General features: G+C 54.8%; 1 protein-coding gene across 26 annotated transcripts in view; it reads right to left on the bottom strand.

The window, feature by feature from the left end:
• Positions 1-19966, bottom strand: part of ARID1B (AT-rich interaction domain 1B) — a 444025-nt gene that overhangs the window by 35770 nt on the left and 388289 nt on the right. For 20 of the 26 annotated variants that reach the window (XM_051855222.3, XM_051855226.3, XM_051855217.3 and 17 more), the window contains 3 exons: positions 9373-9518; positions 3381-3490; positions 2511-2669 (listed from right to left, as the gene is read on the bottom strand). In XM_051855222.3, coding sequence (XP_051711182.3) covers positions 2511-2669; positions 3381-3490; positions 9373-9518 — 415 coding nt within the window. The remainder of the gene's footprint in view (positions 1-2510; positions 2670-3380; positions 3491-9372; positions 9519-19966) is intronic. The other 6 variants (XM_051855218.3, XM_089333595.1, XM_070073344.2 and 3 more) reach the window with 3 other exon arrangements.

Consider the following 19966-nt stretch of genomic DNA (forward strand, 5'->3'; position numbering starts at 1 on the left):
GGGACTGCAGTGGAGGCAGGAAGGAACGGAAGCTGCTACAGCCCGCTCTCACGGCGCCCCAGAACCTTCCTCGCTGACACCCCCATTCAGCCTGCGAGTATGTCTGTCTGTCTTCCCGGCTGATTCACACTGTGCCAGTCTCTACCATATGCCTGGGAATGTCCGTCTGTGTACGAACAAACGTGTATCTTTGCTCCGAGCGTTCTGTAACCAATCAGGGCTGGTGAAGAGGGACACGTCAAAGCTCAGAGCATCTCTTCGCCCCTCCCAGGTCTGTGGGCACAGGCGCTGCGAGGCACACTGGCGGGAGCCACGTGCAGCTATGCACTGAGGGGCATCTCAGGAGGAGCGGGCAAGAGCTCCCGACTGCAGGCACATGTGGCGCTGGGGTGCCGAGTCTCCGCTCCGCTGCTTCCACAGGCCTGAATCAGCAGCTCATTTAAACAGTGGCTACTTTCTCAATGCACAGCCTTGGTCTAGCACCTTCTATAGCAAAGCACAGCTTCTCTTGTGTTTACCTATACTACCACGGGAGCCCTAGGCTTGCTTGTAAATTATTTTTTAAAATGCTCTTTATTGTCGTTTGAAAGTGGGGAGGGGGAGGGGGAGAGGGACAGAAGGAATGAGGGAGAGAGAGGTATCTTCTATTTCCTGGTTCACTCCCAAGTATCCACAACGGCCAGGGATAGGCCAGGCCCAAGCCAGGAGCCCAGAGCCGCATGTAGGTCTCTCACGGGGTGGCAGGGACACAGCCTGGGCCATCACTACGGCCTCTCAGGAGGTGCCTGAGCAGGAAACTGGAACTGGAAGCGGAGCTGGGACTCTGATACAGGATGTGGGGGGGCTTAACCACTGTGCCAAGCGTCTGCCCTGCTTGTAAACTCTTAAACAGCAAACCGTGATAATCTATGTAGAAATAGTTACAAAAGAACATTGAATTCCAACTATAATTGCATGATAACCAGAAAACGGAGTCAGTAACTCAGTTTTTTTTTCCCCTTTATATTTATAGAATTTTGGTAAAGAGTTTCTTACAGGACTCACTGGATAGAGATAATCTGATGTGGAAACCAAAAAGATGAGTTTTGAAACATTTTACCTTTAAGGGGGTCTTCAAAATATATGCTATGCAAAAACTATGTGTGGATTTCAAACATTTTTTGCACCAAAATAAATTTAATTCCATTTTCCCACTGACTTTCTGAAGTATCCCTGGAGACTGTTTTCGTCTTTAATAATTATTACCTTGTCTTAAAGATCATTATTTTCAACTTCTGAGATTCTCCCTGGGCCAACAAATACATGTTTTTGGAAGTTGTTTGAAGCTAACTGTTAAAACTTCAGAATATTACTAATTCAAAAATACTTTCTCTAACTAAGGAAAAAAAAAAAGAAAAAAGAACACACAAAAAAGGGTAGAATATGGGAAAACAAACCACACAGTGCTGGCTGCCTTCTGAGACTCAAAGCAGATAGCATCCCAGTTCTGGGCCCCTGGCTCGGCTCTGCCTCCCCCACCCAGAAGTTCAAGGCTGCTGGGGGGCGCTGCGTAGCCGGGCAGGGTCTCAGGCCAGGGAGCCCATGGTGCCCCTTCTGTCCCCAGGAAGAACCGGGCCACGCTCTCTGGCTGAGGCAGCGCCTAATTAAGCGCAGCCTCCGCGGGGTGCGGGGTGCGAGTGTCGCATCCCGCACAGCCTCGTTTCTCCTGGCTGTGTTCTTCCACACATCGCCTTACAAAAGTTAGTGTGTTAATTAAGCCTTCTCGGCTAGTAATTGCACGTTGCGTGGTTTTTTTTTCTTTTTTAAAGATCTTTTGATTCCCCATATGACCGTAAAATAAAGGTTACTGCAGCATCATTGCATTTCTTTTTAAATGGCACCGAATGAATTTCCTTAGCAGAAAAACACAGCCCAACTCTATGGTCAGAAGCATAGTAAGGCTACACATCCCCGGATGGGCACAGCCCCTTTCGGTCACTTGTATGTCATCATGGACACCAACACTTCATTTCAAGATTACCAGCAGTTCTGCCCAGAATTTCAACTGGTTTTGAGGAAAGTACACGGTTCACCTGCACACACAGGCACTAATGTTTCTTTAGCAGTCTTGTTAATTTCAGAGACTGATTGGAAAACAAAGCCGGCTGAGGCTGGGCTGAACCGCAGGGCAGGCGCTCAGACTGCAAAGCTGAGCTCCTTGTTTCCAGTGGGCCGTTCTGGAATGGGAGGCTTTAGACAGAACAGCCCTGCACACGGCAGGTCCGGGGCCCGTGCGAACAGAGCAGAGGCCTCCCGCCAGCTGCTCTGGGATGCACACCACCTGTACTCCTGTTGCTCCTCACCCAGTTACTTACACAGAAAACCCTTTCATGGATATATAACGAAGAAAAAGCCTTATAAAACAAATACACAAGCAAGCATTCAAGTAGAATTAATCAATTATCTAAAAACCCCAGAAAAACATAACCAAAAAAACAAAAACAAAAAACAAAACAACCAGAGCCACTTACAGGGCTTGATGGAGTCTTTGGCCAGCCTGGGCTGCTAATGCTATCGCTCTCATCTCCATGAAATGAGGAGATGCTAGCAGAGCTGGGGGACATTGGGGAAGGGACTGGCAGGTTGCCTGGGGTTGGGGGCTGAGAAATACCCTGAGAGCTGTAGCTATCCTGTGGTAGAGGAATAAAAAAAAAATGACAAAGGTAGGGCAAACTTTATTTGAAATAACAAAAATCACATCCATTTAACAGACTGATTTTTATACATTATATAAAGACAAGCACAAACACACACACACACACACACAGAAACACACAGATAAGAAGGTATTAAAACAACATTCATCATCAGGAATCATTGGGTAAGTTTGCGGGTGCTGCGGACGGCCACCAAGCCACCATGCTTCCTTCAAGCTGACATGGAATGGTAAGCATGGGTTACCCCTTATGAGAGAAAGAAAGGAAAAAAAAGCGGTTCACCTTATTTATCAAATAAGGCAGGAAAGCAAAATATTAAGTATGTTGCTGCTGCTGAGGCGGCCCAAACAGGAAGCTACAAACTGAAGGCAGAGGACAATGGCTGCAAGTGTGGACACCAGGCAGGACCCCTTTCTTCTCCCCACCCCCAAAGCAGCTCTCTCTTAGGGGGTCTTGTCCCGCCGCCCCCCGCCCCCGCCATGAGTTAATGCCATAAGAACTAGTAACTTTCAGATCCACGCCATGAACGGGGTGGGGGAAGACAAGACCAGGCACATGTGGCACAGAACAAAGGCATGCAGGAAAGAAACCACTTGAGAACACAAGCGTAGCCAGCCCCCGAGAGAGCAGCACGGCAGCTGGTTGCCAGGCAGAGCCGCGGGCGTGCGGGGGGACAGGGAGTACCTTTGCCTTGCTCTCCGGCTGCACGGGGCCTTCTTCTTTGCCATCTGCTTTGAGAGCCATGGGCAGTTTGGATTCACCAGGAGACATCATATCTGCAAGACCCATAGATGCTAATCGAAAACAGGAGAAAGAGTTTAGGATTGTACGTGTGTGACGTGTCACACCGCGCTCTTGTGCCAGCGCAAGAGGCAGGGGGCACTTGAACTTCCCTTCTAGGAAGAAAAGAAAAAAGAAACTGTAATGTGCAGCACACCGATTTCTGAAATCTAAACAGCACCCCACCCTGGCGATCCTTTTTCTTTTGTTTGAAGGCACTCGGTCGGTACGCGCGAGACCCAAGCCACTGAAGGTCAACTCTTATCAACAGTATTTTTTCCCCAAGATTATGTATGCACTAAAAGAGTATGCCACAAGTGTGTACACAGCCAGCTGTGTACCCTGCACATCAGGTGCTGGAAGCAAATGCTGGACTTGTTCATCTTTTACCTGGACACTAGAGGATTTTGGGCTGCCTTCATTTCCTAAATTCAAATACTCTATGCTTTGTAAAAGTATCTGGCATTCCACATGGCTTCTTTTGAAAAGCTTATCTACTGCATGTGGTCCGGTCTAAGGGTAAGGGAAGACCAGCATAGCAGATGCCCTGAAAATCAATCATCAAACCGTGTTTCTAGAGGGAGGCATTTCTAACGATCCTGCAGTGGGGCAGGAATCTGTGCAGTCCAGCACACAGCTGACCCCGGGCCTCAGCACCAGAGCCAGGGCTGCTTCCTGCACCCAGGCGTCAGAGCGAGGGTTTCACCAGGGAACCGCACTGACTGGGACACGGCTACTGCAGCTTCTCACGGGCAGCTTAGGTTAAAAATAGGGCCGGAGAGCGCTTGGGAAAGGCAGAACAAGGCTGCAGGAGGGGATGGTGCAGCTATCCAGGGAACACACAGCTGAGTTCCTACAGAGCCCCACTGCGAACCATCTGCGCGGCGCTGGGCTGCAGGGGCGAGCGAGACAGCAAGCAGATGTGTGAGGAGTCCGAGTGAGGAAGAGGGGTGGGAGGAAGGCACAGGGAGAGGACGGCGAGTCTTGGGAGTGAGTGGAAACCAGGAAACACTGCCAGGCCAAGGAGAATCTACCAAGGTTTCCCCAACAGCGCCCATGCCACTATGTGCAGATGGCAGTGCCGCCCCACCCAGGCAGGACACCCGGAGCACCATGTGCCCGGGCCGGGAAGGGGGAGCATTAAAAAAAAGGCTCTACAGATTGCCCACTACAAAATGATTATCGCACATATTCATGTATTACTATGTTTTAGAAAATAATTAGTTTTAATTACAGCAGTGAGAGCGAGAGCAGGCTCTGGTGAATTAGCTGGCAAGCTCCGTGGTGCTAATTTGCTAATATCGTTAGCATCACTGCAGGTTGAGACCACAGGTCCTGCCAAAAAATGCCTGCCCAGCCACGTGCCACGCGTCGGCAGCAGTGCCCTCCACGGCGCACGTGGAAGCCCTGTGCTTCCCTGGGCTCGCTGGGGTTTCAAAGCCCATTTGCAGCCTGGCCAGCCCTTACAGTCATCACCACACACACAAATCATAATTGGGATGGTTTTCTTTTTTTCCCCCCCAAATTACTTTCAATACTTAGACTTTAAGAACTGGAACAAAAAGCTTTTTCAAGTGATGCAGCTGCAGAGAAAAATCTATTGGGATCAGCTAAAAACGCTGTTATTTTTGTGAATGTGTGAAACCTCAAAAAAGCAGCTGAGAGAGATTACACCACGAAGACCGCCTTGCTCAGAGTGCTGGTTGCTTTCGTGCAGATTTGTCTCTGGGGTCCAACAAGATATGAATTAGTAAACCTGCCCATTAAAACAGCCTTTCTAGAAGAAAGGGAGGCTAACAAAGCAGGACGCGTGCGAGGAGAGGGGCTGGCTGGCTCTGCAGAGCGGGTCAGCAGCGACGGCAGCCAGCCAGCGCCGGATTCCAGTGTACGGGAAAGCCTCGCACGCATGGCCTGTGCTGCCCCATGGCTGGAACCTCAGGCCTTGCCGATATCTTATGTCTGGATGTACCAACAGTGCCTACTTCATATGTGTTCACTCAATGTACAGAAGAGCAATTTTTAAGTATATAAATGAGTACTATGGTAATTAGCGATGGATTTAAAAACCAGACGTCCATGTGTATAAGCACAGATACTGCTCTGAAAGCCTCCCGTGTCTCCATTCTCCTGGGTATTTTAAGTGAGCATTCTGGACAAGCAAGGAGGGAGATCAAGTGGCACCTGAGAGACAGACAAGGACGGACTCAGAGCAGGAGCCGCGTGCAGTACTTCTGCCTGATGGTGGCCATCGGCCTGTCGCAGACGGACCCGAGGTCTCTCCCGCCTGTGGCTCTGCGGCTTCCCCAGCGCCCTTCTTTCTGGTGCAGCGCTCACTTCTGACTTCTTACCAGAATTCTCAATGAATCACCGCGCACAGCATACGCCGCCCTGGGCAGTGGGCACTGGGGCTCCAGGGCCACTAGTTGTCTCCTTTCCCAGAAAAGAAAGACCCCTCGTCTTCTAAGGACGCGCTAAATCAGGGCGCCGCTCCTCCTGCTGTGGACAGCAGTGATCCAGTATGGAAAGCGCAGGCACAAAAAGAGACTGCAGAGCTGCGAGAGGCCTGCAAACGCATGTCCCGCACTCGGCTCTGGCTCTGCCAGTGAGAAGGAGGAGCAGGCATGACTTCTCAGATGAGTGTGGGCCATGGCCCCACGGCAGCCTCTCCCCTGCACCTAACACACTCAGAAAGGACACCGAGAACGCAGGACGTGAGGACGACGGCACTTCAGCATTTGCTCCTGTCTCTTCCAGCTTCCTGCCGTGTCCTGACGAGGTGGCGGCATCATTCCCGGAAGAAGGGAAGCAGCCTCGGAGGCACACACGCAGTCCTCCTCTCTTCACAGCAGTCTGCCCGCTCACACGTGGATTCCTGCTTCTGGTGTGCAAGGGGCTGTCTCAGCGTGTGCTCCTGCGCATGTGTGTGCCAGCTTGCATGTGCGGCACATGTGAACATCACACGTGCAAGAGATGGGAGAGAAGCCCCCAAGCGCTCCCGGAGCTCCACAGGCCGCAGGGGTGGGGGGCTCCTGCCCCACGTCCCCGCCCCCTGCAGTCCGCAGCAGCTGCGTGCTAGGGCCTGGCCTCCATTTAAGAGATCTGGTTTTCTTCGTTTCTAGAGTCCTTTGTATTCAGGGGTGGCAGAGGTGGCTGGCGGTGGGGAGGGGAGGCCCAGTCCACCTAAAGCTGTCAGCTTACAGCCCGCAGAGAAACAGAAAAGCCCGCAACGGCGTCCGCCATGGTGCTAGTGACGCAGACCCTCCTCTGCTGCCCAGCAGCTCTGCAGTCCAGGCACAGCGCTGAACAGCTTTTTGCTTAATTTCCGAACAATAAACTGCCTGGGAAATAGCTAATGCCACACGAGGTTGCGGCCAGCCTGCCAGGATGCGTCTGGGAAACATGCCTCTAACTCAGCATGTTCCACTGGCAGCAGGACCCGGAGGGGCTTAGGCACGCAGGGCCCGGACCCAGCCTGGGAGCCTGGGGCTCTCCACGTGGACCAGCATGCCGGGAGAGCCGGAAGTGGTGGCTCCTACCTTCCGAGGCCATGGGAGCGGCTCTGGTGCTGCTGCTGCCCGCCCAGGAAGGGCTCTGAGAAAGGCCTGGCCACAGTGCGATGGGGCCGCTCCCTCTCCACCCAGGGGCTGCTCTGCACGGCAGCTTGCGAGAGGCGAGCACAGGGAGCCCCCAGGCGGAAGGCATCAGTGCTTGCATTCGGACTGTAAGAAGTCAATCTACAGGCGGACGCGGGTGTGACTGCCGGGCATTACGCGCCACACAAGTAAAACCCAACCAACCGACAACATGCTATCGTGTAAGGCTGTATTTGACAAGGTCACACGTGATCTGTAATTGTGCCCATAGCAATATATCATTCTAAGCTTTTAACCCAAATGGTCTAAACAAAACAGCCCCTACCCCTCCAAAAAAAGCCCCTTTAGAGGGAAGGGTGCCCCCTGCTTACCATCCTACCTGCCCCGTCTTCTAAGTGAAGAAGTGATCGCCACATGCACACTCCCCCGATTCCACTGAAATAATCGGCCGCTCTCTGACGCCTGTAACAATCTGTCACTACACAGGGGGATTTATTCTTTGGTCCCGATCACCACTTACAACACACTGTCTTAACTCAGTGGTGAGAGTGCTGGGATGCCGGCTGCACTGGCTTCGAGGTTGGGAAAATCCCCCTGCCAGCTGCGGCCAGCATCTGCATTATCTTCACTTTCTCCAAATGTGACTTTGATGGAGAAATGCTTTGCTGTCACCGCTGGTAATTTACCTCCACGGGCCCCAAGATCTAAGCCATGTCTGGTGCGTTGCCCCTGCAGGCCCACACTCTCAGCACGTGCTACAGTGGCAGCTCCCATGTGGCTCCGTCTCCCTTGGAGACTGCAGCACACAGGGCAGCTTCTCAGGTCCCTATCAATGAACACACAGTGAGTACTGTGTGACCGACTCCCTTTCCACCAGGCAGCTTTTGACTTAATAAAGCCCAAATAAAATCGTATAAACATGGAGGGAAAAAGTCTGATACATGTTTAAATTATTAAAAATTCAACATTTCAAAATGCACAATGTAATAAAAATATACTACAACCCCACGCCAAACACTGTGAGGATACGGCCGCTCCCTGAACAGATCTGTCCTGCAGGAAATAACCAAGAGCCAACTCATCCGAGTAGTAACAGCAAAGAGAGACTTGTGGGTCTCCATGGTGTCGGCTACTCCTTCAGGAATGCAGAAATTTCAGAGACAGGGCGCTGTGCCATCTGTTTGTTGCTGGTTATTTTTCTGGCTCTGGGGTCCGAAAGAATGGAAATGAGCATTGCGAGTAGTAGGTGTTTACTGTGCAGTTCCAAAGCTCTGGAGTCCCTGATTTCAGCAGGCCAGCCACATGCGACACGGCAACCAAACCTCCACGTCCCGCGGCGGCGCTCACCAGATGGGGAGGAGGTGCCCAGCGGGCAGGCTGCTTCCCACCTTCATCTCACAGCTGCGGTGGCGATGAGGAAGCACCTGCGTACGCACTTCCATGTTCACAACGAGTTTCTATGCGTTCGTCTTTTATCAGCCTTTAGAGACGAGCACCAGGGAATGCCACTCTGGGGCCAGACCCCAAGCCGGCCAGGCAGAAGCCCAGGCTGCCCAGGCCAGCTCTGACCCGCAGGGAAGCCCGTGCTTCTGGGGAGGCCAGGAAGGCGGCAGAGGGCGGTGCACGTGGGAGCAGGTGATCGGGAGAGCCGCACCCCGGCTGCCCCAGTGACCCGCCTGAAAGCCTCAGAATAGACAGCAGCAGAGCCCGGCCCTGTCGTACCTGAAGGAGAGCACCCACCAGCCGGGCCCCGCTGCCATCCCAACGCGCAGCCCTCAGCCATAGCACAAAAACCGCACTGTCCCCTGTGAGGCCCCGGCTCGAGGTCTCAGGGTGCCTGAGGACGCGGGAGACCGTGCGGTCTGCCTCACGCACGCTCTCGGGGTGACAGCATGTGCCAACCGTGCCGACGGCGTGTGACGGCTGAGATGACCACGTGAGTTGCAAGGAGGAAACACGACACAGCGCATCAGTTTCCCAGTCCAGCTGCTTCCACGCCCGCCCTCGGAGAGGTTCCCTACAGGAATCATAAGCACACCCCCAGCACTGTCGCCTTGCCACTCGGAGTGTGACTTGTCTATGCGAACTCTGCCACTACCCAGGGAAGAACTTCCATTCCGAGATCTCCCGGGAATTCCCACACCAAAGGGAACTGAGTGTGTGCACTGACACACAGCCTGTGGTCCCGGAACATGGAACATGCGTTCACCACCTGATGTGCCGGCTCGAGTTGCCTGGATGCGCTCGCTGGTGGAGGCCTGAGAGAGGGAGAGAGAGGGAGAGCAGGGGGCCCCCGGGGTTACCTGTGGAGCTGTTCACCATGGAGGGTGTCACGCTGTACGGTGGTGCCTGTGCGTTCATCAGGCCAGAGCTGTTGTTCATGGGCTGGCTGTAGGGAGAGCTGGAAGCCATGAGTCCACTCTGGTTCACGCCAGGAAAACTGCCTTGCCTAGACGGAGAGAGCACAGCACACACACGCTGACCACGCGCCGCGGCCGCCTGGCCTGGCGTCACTTCTAAAGACGCATTCACGTAAGGGGTGGGGCTGACACTTTCCAGGTTTTCTTAAATACATGGTTTCCAGGAGAGAGAGGCTGAGCTCTGTGGCTAGGTAACTACTTAACATGCTATTTTAAACAATCTAAATAATGTTAAGTTCCACAAGTAAATTATACATTTTTAATCATGTCAACTGTTTCAAATTATTATTTATGTCAAGGAATATAAGCAAGAAAGGGGGAACCTGAAATAAGAACAGGAATTACAATAGCTGGCACAATCCATTTCTAATGTTTCAGAGGTCTGACTCTATTAACACCACTAGGTATCCTTACATCCAAAACCAGATGTCAAGAAATGAAAAACAAATGGGCACTATGGGAATGGCATTTAAGAAAAAAATTCTTGAATTTTTCGATTCAATGAATACGTGAGAAAGCATTTCCAAGACTCTTCTCAACCTATTTAGCTTTTTGAAATTAGGTTCCATTAACAAAACACAGTGTCCCCACACCCGTGGGACATCGACTCGGCACAGCTTGCTGGCAGGCTTCTCTGCTAGGGTCAGGCCGTGGCTGGGAGTAGCTGCAGACGCTCCTGACGCATGGAGCTGCCCCCGCCCCCGCCCCCGCCAAGGTGCAGACACCTGTTGGCTCTCTGAGGGTCAAGTTCCCCTTATCTTGGCAAAGAGAAGGGTATTTCTTGATCTGAAGGAGATGCTGTCACCCAGTGTCACTTCCTGTCTACTGGCGCCGAGACTGGGGAGAGGGAGGGAGATGGGCCCACACAGCAGCTCAGTTCTCCCAGGGAGACCTCGGTGCAGGAGGAGAGGCCGGCAAGTGGCAAGGAGGTTCTGCCACCGGCATCACGCTGTCCCTGGGCACAGTGTCTCTCCAAAGAGCTCCTCAAGGCTTGGGCAGGTGATGCTTCATCATAGGAGCACAGCCACTAAGAGGAGGGGACCCCGCTCCGTGCACCTGTCCCCAGTCAGTCACAACCCCATCCCACTATCTCCACGTGGCTCTCAAGGATAGCAGTCAACCTCTGCAAAAAGTCGCATCAGCCACACACCTGCTGCTCCCTTCGTGTGCCTGTGTTCAGTGACTCGGCGTTCAGGCTGTGGGGAAACCATTTGAAAAGTCACAGTACCAGGGGTTTAAGCCTCTTTTCCTCTCTTCCAGGGAAATTCTGTACAGTCAACGAGGGCCAGCAAAGAGCATTCTTCAGGGGCTGGATGACTGCAGGTCTGGGAGAAGCGAGTGTGACTCCAGCCGTCAGTTCTCAGCTCCCCAGGCGCATGGGTGTCTCGCCACCCCCCTGCCGCAGGCCCGAGGACAGATGTGGCTCTGGACTTGCCGCCATCCTGTGCTCTGCCGCCACAACTCAGGCATCTGAGGTTCCTTTCTGAGCTGTCTGTCTCCAAAAGGGCAGCGCGGCATGGACGGGACAGCTGGGCGGCTCCTTCAGTTTCTAGCCGAAAACTCACTGAGGCTCACCCTTCCCTGACGGAGAGTGGACGTCTCCCGGAAGGCTGCCTCCAAGTCGAGGACTGTGTCTGCCTCCGTCGCAGGCAACTGGGATCCACCCTCCAGGGCCCCTCCCAGCGGCCGCCCCCACCCTGCGAGGGCTCTCCTTCCTCACTTCCTCTCCAAGCAAGCGCCAACCACCCACACTGGCTCCTGCGGTGTCTTCGGGTGGGCTTGGCCCCGGTGCCGCATGCTGGGCACGTACACCTCTTGGGAGGATGGCCTGGGCCCAAGTGAACCCTGCACTAGGCAGCGGCTAAGAAACACTTGTTAACGGAAATACACACGGGCAGGCATGGTGGCGCGCATCAGAGCACTGGTTCGAGTCCAGGCCGCTGCACTTCCGGTCCAGCGCCAAGCTCATGTGCTTGGGAAAGCAGCGGAAGATGGCCCTGGAGCTTGGGTCCCTGCCACCCCTGTGGGAGACCTGGATGGAGCTCCTGGCTCCTGGCTTCAGCCTGGCTCAGCCTTGGCTGTTGTGGGCATTTGGGGGAATGAACCAGAGAATGGAACATCTCTCTCTCTCTCTGTGTCATTAAAAATAATAATAATAATAAAAATAAACTGCAACACAAAACATTATCCCTGCAAAAAGGCATTCTAAGGGACAGTCATCTTTTTAAGCTTCTACCGAGTCCAGTTTCACACGTAAGTAACGTGCATGAAATGAACGCTTCGTCGACACACTTGTGGACGGTGAGGGCGTAGCAGAGTCAGGACAGAACCCGGGCAGAGGACGGGATGACGGAATCGGTCAGCCTAACCTCCGATTCTCCCCAAGCTAGCACTCACTGTTCAGCGCTGCAATCACAAGACGATGCCGATGCTGTTACAGGTTTAAGAAAACCCATAAAGTGACAACAAAGGTGGAAGACTTAGAAGCCAGCGCGCTGGGTGTCAGGGCTGGTCCCGTCACGCGATGGTCCTCGCGTGACACACACCTGCGGTTTAGAAGTCAGGGTCTCACCTGTCAGTCACACTCCCCTCCACTGTCACTGGAGAACTAAATCAGGTCCATGGCGGGTGGGGAGGCTCAGTTTTTTACATCTGAACATGGAAAGGCTGATCAACACTTTACTAAATGCTTACAAACCTGCGGTGTGATTTCTAGGAACTTTACACATTTAATGTTTTGAAATTCCTAGAGCAAGGTAGGTAGAATTATGTTCACAGATAAAATAATGCAAGAATCGGAGAGGTTAAGTAAGTTGCCCAAAGCCACACAGCTGGCAAGTGGCGAGCCTGGTCTACTCTTAGCCAGCCCTGTCCAGGCTCTCTAGCACATGGACCCTGGAGAGACAGCACACGCAAACAGCAGCCTGCCAGACGCCTTTGTTTCCCCAGAGCTCGAATGGAAGGAGCCACTGTCTCTGCGCCCGCTCTGGCCTTTGCGGAGTTCAGACTTCAGGGAGGTGGACACGGGGAGGAGGGCAGCGATGGGGTCATGGACTCCCGCTCCCCGCCAAGGGGCTGCTACTGTGCTGCGGGTCTTCCAGGCTCCATGCAGGGAGCTGCAGAGAGGGAGGCAGGGCCCGTGCCCAGCTGAGGGCTGAGTCTGGAGAGGCCTCCCATGCCCCCTGCTCCACTGGGCGCCGAGACTCTGCGCTGCCGCAGGAGCCCCGAGGCGGCCCTGACCGACCCCAGGGCACGTCCTAACACGCCCAGCACGAGTACTAGGGGCACAGCAGGCTCGATCTGGGGTCGGGTCGGATCCCCGCAAGGAGCGTGGGCCTTGTCTGGGAGCAGCACGTGCGGCTGCTGCCGGCCCCGGGCCGTGCCCCACGGGATCAGGAGGGCCAAGGAGATCGCCCTTTGATGTCGTGGAAGGACCAAGAGCAACAAAAAATAAAAATTAAAAAAAAAAACACAAAAAAACACACAGGAAAATGCACACCGAAAGAGGGGAGCACTTCCAACACTTCCAATACGGAAGCCAGCGACGTGGGGTGGCCCTGCAAAGGAAAGGAAGGCAGCCCCTATGGGCCTCTGGCTGTGTCTCACTGGCTAGGGTCGCTGACCGCTGCCCTGACTCCACAGCGCCTCCGTGCACAGCCGTGGTGGTGACTGTGCGGTGCATCGCGGGGGTGGGGAGTTTGGTACTCAGGATTAATTCTGCCTTGGTTCTGCCTTGGGGCCGGTGCTGTGGCACAGTAGGCTAAGCCTCTGCCTGCAGCGCCGACATCCCACGTCAGTGCTGGTTTGTGTCCTGGCTGCTCCACTTCCAATCCAGCTCTCTGCTATGCCTGGGAGGGCAGTGCAAGATGGCCTATGTGCTTGGGCCCCCGCACCCACGTGGAGACCCAGAAGAAGCTCCTGGGCTGCAGCCACTGTGGCCATTTGGGGAGTGAACCAGTGGATACGGAACCTCTCTCTCTGCGGCTCTGCCTCTTAATAAATAAATAAACCCTTTCTTTAAAACAAGAATAACTTCTGTGCTGCGGCTGTGCTGGCCTGCCGGGAAGGTGTGATGGTGCGTGGCCGTGCTCCTGGCCCAGCGTGCTGCCTGGCCCGCAGCCCACGGTGCCCCTGTCTTCCCAGTGGCAAAGAGTGGTGTGGGAGCTGGAGACTCTAACACGCCGGCCTGCAGGGTCACACAAGAAATGCGCGTCAGCCAGCCTTTGGGGGGACCACAGGCTGTCGGGCCTGTCCTTGCTGGCAAAACCCAGGTTCCAACCACGAGCTCAGAGGCGGGGCCTGCAAACACCTATCCCTGAAGCAGCGGCTCCCGTGTCTCACTGCATACACACACACTTCCCTGCGGGTTTTCCTTCATTCACCCTGAAGATTCCCCAACCACCACTTGCTCAACCGTCAACAGGGGGCTGGCTTTGGGGAAGAGAAAGACCAGAAGTGAACCCCAAGTCACAACGACCATTTCCAGTAGTTCGGAAGGCAGAAAGGGGACTCAGTTTCCCACCAATTTGTATTCAGCACAGAAAGAACGCCCATTCATTTCTAAAATAGCAACTATAATAAAACTGAAAGTGGAGGTGGGCGCTTGGGGCAGTGGGAGTGGCCCCCATCCCCCATCAGAGTGCCTCGTGCCAAGTCCCAGCTCCTCTGCTTCCAGTCCAGCTTCGTGCTGCTGGAGGCCGCAGATGGCCTTGCCACTCACAGGAGAGACCCGGATGGAGTTCCAGGCTCCTGACTTTAGCCCGGCCCAGCCCCGGCTGCTACAGGTATTTGGTGAGTGAACCAGTAGATGGAAGCTCTGTCTGTCTCTAATTTTTAAAGAAAAGGAAAACAAATAAAAATTCACATTAAAAAAGTACAAGATCACAATGATTGTGTTGTCTTAAAACAGACTTTCAGGGCTGTTTAGCAGTTAAGACGCTGGTTAAGGGGCCGGGCTGGCGCACTGGGTTAAGACACCACCTGCAGCAGCAGCTCCTGCTGATGTGCCTGGAAAAGCAGCAGACGCAGCCCAAGTGCTTGGGCCCCTGCACCTGTGTGGGAGACCCAGCTGAAGCTCCTGGCTCCTGGCTTCAGTCTGGTCCAGCCCTGGCCACTGTGGCCATTTGGGGAGTGAACTAGCATATGGAAAACTTGTGTCACTGCCTCTCCCTCTCTGTAACTCTGCCTTCCAAATAAATAAAAAAAGAAAAAGAAAAAGAAAAAGAAAGTTGACTTGAAAAAAAAAAAAAACAACAGATGGCTGTGAAGACGCCCACATCCCACACTCTAGCGTCTGGTTTGCTTCTTGGCTTGGGCTCCTGACTCCCATTTTCTGCTGATGGAGACCCTGGGAGGCAAGTGATGGGCTCTGGTGCAGCTCTCTGAGCACAGCAGCGCACAGAAGAGCTCGGATCAGAGCCCACTTTATAAAGTGCGCATGGCAAGGACACACGGAGGAAGCTCCCCTCCGAAGAGCCCTGTGCCTCCCTGCACGTGTCATTCCCGGCACGCTCAGAAGGAACACACGGCTATGCACGCCACTTGGAGAGCTGAGCAGGACTGCCACACACACAACTGTCTCTACGAGGTCTGGCCTGGGGATCAGCCCGAGCTCGCTGGCAAGGCACACCAGGCTGGCACTGCTTTCTGGGGCAGCTGATCCCTTAAACCCAACCGTTACCAGAACCGGAACTCGGAACCTCGGACAGGCCCACTTCCAGCAGCGCTTACTGCCAAACGTGTGAGTGCATTTGCCTAGGGCCGTGGCTGTACACACGTTACTGTGGTCACCCTATTGAAAATGTTTTGTAAACACAAGCTGTCTACACGTGAGCCACTGGTGAAAGGTCTCCCAGCAGAATTACACGGGGGCTCCGAAGGACCCCTTCAGTGCAGGTTATTTTAAACCTGGTAGCTGAGGAGAGATGACACTAAGCATGCCCCCAAACACCACAATCAAAACAGAAATGAAGGCTGGGAGGCCCCGTCCATTGCTGCTGGGACTGGCCCATCAGCAGGTCTCTATTACGCTGCGTGAGCAATTCTAGGGCCAGGCACCTGACTCCAGTCAGCCAGCGGCCCAGGCAGGCGCAGAACCTGCCCTGCAACAGCAAAGTGGCATTTGTGACATTAAACAGAAGACAGGACAATCAGAAATGCCACTCATTTAAAACACTATAGATTTTACAGCATGTAAAAATGCATAGCCACTCTCTCTAACTCTGCCTGTCAAAAAAAAAAAATGCATAGCCACATGCAATTTCTCCCTTTCACTCAGGAGACTGCTAGCAACAACTACAATGAATCAGAAACACCGTTTGCCTAGCTGGTAGTTACAATCATTTGTTCAAGATGGGTATTTTAGTTCGGGAGGGAGGGGTGTGTGTGTGTGCATGAGAGAGAGAGAGTGGGGAAGAAGACGCCCAATAGCCCAGCGATCTCGAGTAGCGGGTTGCTGCCTGCAATGCAGCTTTGCATATCAGAGTGCTACTTTGAGTCCCGGCTGCTCTGTTTCCCGTCTGCTTCTTTGTGGATGTGCCTGGGAAGGCAGTGGAAGATCACCCACATACTTGGGTCTGTGCACCCATGTGGGAGACCTGGATGGAGTTCCAGGCTCCTGGCTTTGGCCTGGCCCAGTTTTGGTGGTTGTGGCTACTTGAGGAGTGAGCCAATGGATGGACGCTCTCTGTCTCTCTCTCCATCACTCTGCCTTTCAAATAAATCAATCATAATTTTAAAAAGAGAGAGATAAAAAAAAGGACAGTGGCCAAGACAAGAGAGAGCCCAGCTCAGCAGAGCAGTGGGCATGAGGCCGTGACCAGGCCTATGGCCTAGAGGATGGTGCACCGTGTAAGCCAGCGGCGTAGAAGGCACAATGCTCCCTCACCCCGCCCCCCCCCCAGATTGAGGGATCACTGGAAATTAACTGGGTGAGGAGGAGAGCCGCGGTAAGTGCAAGGGCCCTGTGGCCTCCTGGAGAGCACAAGGGGCCCCGCGAGAAGTGAGAGCAGGGGGCTGGGGGGCCAGGGCGCGTGCTTCGGAGGGCAACAGGGAGAGACTGGGGGTTTTCAGCAGCAGGAATGGCACCAAAGGCATGCTGCAGAGAGAGCTCTCTACGCTGGAGGCAGGGCTGCCCGACTGTCGGGACCAGAGACTGCGGGGCTGCGAGCACCGTGCTGCACGCAGCAGGAGAGCAGCAGGTGGTGAGGCCGACAGGGCGCTGCAGGGCCCAGAAGGCTGCGCACGCCGTCTCCGGGTGACCAGCACGCACAGCACGGGCCACACTTCGGCTCCGGACGCCTCTTCACTTCTAGAGAGGCAGAGAGACAGAGTCGCAGGGAGCCCAACAGGCGCCTGGCACCGGCACCAGCATGGCAGGGCTGCAGAGGCAGGGGGCTCTGGACACGGGTGCAGAGGGTGCGGAGCTTTGCTTCAGCCCTGCTCTCAGGGGAACGCCCTTGACAAGACTTCTTAGACCTCCCCCGAGATCTTCCCTCGCTGCGACCCTCGCTGCGACCCCTGCCTCTTCAAGGCAGCCCGGAGGCTCAAAGGCAGCAACAGTGCGTGCGGGGCCAGACAGGCTGCTGCACGCCGTCACTCCCGGCTCCGCGGCGGCTGGCAGGTGTGCTGACGTCGTAGTTTTTCCCCGTAGGAACGGGCAGGGAGGGACGCGGCTTTCCTGCGGCTGTGGGTGACGTGAGCGTCTTCTCAGGAGAGAGCTTTCCAGCGGGCCTCTGGGCCTCTCTCCTGGCCCTCTGCGCCTTGGCCCGAGTGAGCAGACGGCGTGTTCTGTTCCGGTTTCTGCGATTCCTCATCAGCAGCTCTGTTTCCGGCGCTCATGGCTGCTGCCAGCCTGTTGCGCCTTCCTTTGGTCTCAGTGCACTGATCAGTTTTAGTTGCTCCTAAAGCAGCCGACTGATCCCCACGTCTCAAAGCAACCGCGAGAATGAGCCCCAGGATCCCGACAGAGAGACACTTCGCCAGGGCGTGAGGAAAACGCAGCAGCACTTCCGCAGCGCGGATTCTGGTGTCCAGCCACGAAGGACGCCCTCCTGGTCCTCGGGTGGACTGTGTTGGTGCAGCCACCGCCGCGCTGTCACGCGCTGCTCCCTGGCAGTCACTCAGCTCAGCCTGAGCATTCGGAAGGCGTCTTGCTCCAGTGCACACTGGCTGCCTCCGGCGAGGCCTGGGTGAGCGCCACCGATGGTGGCGGTCCTTGCCTGCAGGAGGTGCCCGCTGCTCTCTGTGGGCTCCGGGACCAATGACAAGATGCAATGGCACAGTCCCCTGGTCTGGCACAGGGGAGCTGTACAGCTGCCACGGATGGACCCCCTTCCTAACTGCACGGAACAGATAGATCCTCACCTGCTCCTGAGCCCCCCTCCCATCCGTGGTGTCGCGGCACTATTCCCTAAGAAAGGATGCGCTACTCTAGAGCCACTGGACTAGGAACCAAACACAGTCACGTCTGATTCTTAAAAATCCCCTGGAATCCTCAGAGATGTCCTGACTTAACTTGATACGGCAAAAAACAAACAAACAAACAAACAAACCCGAGTAGAACTGTTCCCTCCGTCCTCACCAGCTGCTCTGCCCAGGCTGCGGCCGCAGCTTTACCTGGCGGGCACTGTAGCAACTGCAGGCAATCCAGTCCAAGGTAACTTTCCAGACAAGGCACAGGGCCTGATGCGAGCACGGCTGAGTTTTCTGTTTGGCTTGGATTTCTAAATCTGCACCGTGGTGGATGTGGAGCGAGCTGGCCTGGCCCTGCGGCGGCAATGCTAAGGCGCTGGCGAGCATGGCAGCCCTAGGGAGCTTTGCCGCGTCGCCTGCGAGACTCCCCCAGTAGCCACACTTTGCCCGAGGCACAGGTCCTGCTTTTTCCACCAATGGGAAACTTCCGCTGTCTTCGGCACAAAACACCATGAGGTGGTCAGACCCCAGGGCCGCGGAAATCCTGCTGACCTCCCGAGTCAGCCTCAAAGTCTTGCAGGCCTCTGCTGCTTCCCGCCATCAGCATGGGATTTCACAACGTGGAACCACCGGGCTGGCCAGGCTGTGTGGCTGATTACTCTCCGCGATGGGTGGACTAGAATATTACTGGTTCTGGCTATGTCATCCAGGTGGCCAGGTGCGAGCACACGAGGAGAGATGAGTGGGGTGTGCGATCAGACACGCAGACCAGAGGCCTGGACCCCCTCCCTCCACTGTGCCCACCACTGGGCGCGATGGGAGTGGTGAAGGCAGTGGCCAGCTGCCAGGGGTCAGACTGGCCTTGGAGAGAGGACATACCGAGGAGAAGGCGGGGCAGAGGACTGGGGACTGAGTAATCAGGGCAGGGGGCGCTGATCTCTGGGGGAAGAGAGGGACGGCTTTACGGAGACAAACGTGGCCACGAGTGCCCAGGCCTCAAAGCCCGAGTGCCAGTGCCCGCCCTGCACAGCCGAGTTCCTCTGGACTCTGCCGGGATCGCAGCTCCAGCCCGCAGCTCCTCGCCAGCATCCACCAGGCAAAGGCAGAGGAAACAAAGCGTCCAGGGTGTGTAGTGTGGCTCTCCCCTCGGGTGTCCGCGGTGCTCCTCAGAAGCAGGAGTCCCACTCGCTGCCTGTCTGCCTGTCCACGCTCACCCAGGAGCTGGCCTGGCACCTGTGGCAGAGCTCTGGGCCGCAGAGGGAGTGCAAAGGCACGTCCCGGGGACTCCAGTCCTCCAGAGGTTTGCTGCACGTGTCACACGTGGCCTCCTAGACACTGGGACAATTAAACTAGCTCCGTCTATTTGAGAATGAGTGCTTTACCATTTGATTTGAAGACTTATACAAGTGCTTTATGGCTTCCATAATAGTTTTGTAACTCTGCAACATTTCACTGGAATCATAATCAAAATCCCAACATAATAACATTCATTCTGATTCTAGATTTTGAAGGGAAAAGGGGGCTAAAAATGCAAGCACAGTAGTTAGTAATGCAAAGGCTTACATTTAATTGTGGAAATAAGAGCTCTAGGCCTTTGAAATTGCTTCTCTTTGTCTTTCAGTAACTTGACTTTCCCAGTCGTAGCCGTTACGTTAAAATCTAACAGCCCAAACTGCAGAGGGCTGCGTCTCGGCTCCTGCTAGCTGCTCCCTGCTCCTCTGCACAGGGACCCCGAGGCCAGGTCCCTGCCCCGTCCCTTGACGTGCTGCTGCCCGGCCTGCATTCCTGGGCTTCCACACCAGCGTTCCCAGTGCATCAGCAGAGTGGTGTCACACTGGGAAACTGCACAGAGAAGTCCTTCCTGGCAAACCGCAACCTGGGCATGAATCAAAACCAGGAAGCCCGAGTGTTTTCCTTCTGATGGTCACAGCGGCCCCGGGAACACCCAGCAAGGGCACAACAGCTGCAGCACAGGGGACAGCCACGCACGCCTGTCTGCTTCCCTCACGGGCAAGCGGGGCTGGTACAGGCCAGCGGAGGGCGAAAGGCGGAAACGCAAAGCCTC

The sequence above is a fragment of the Oryctolagus cuniculus genome, chromosome 5, assembly GCF_051225735.1.
Source record: "Oryctolagus cuniculus isolate XC-2025 breed Fujian yellow rabbit chromosome 5, ASM5122573v1, whole genome shotgun sequence".
NCBI classification, from domain to species: domain Eukaryota; kingdom Metazoa; phylum Chordata; class Mammalia; order Lagomorpha; family Leporidae; genus Oryctolagus; species Oryctolagus cuniculus.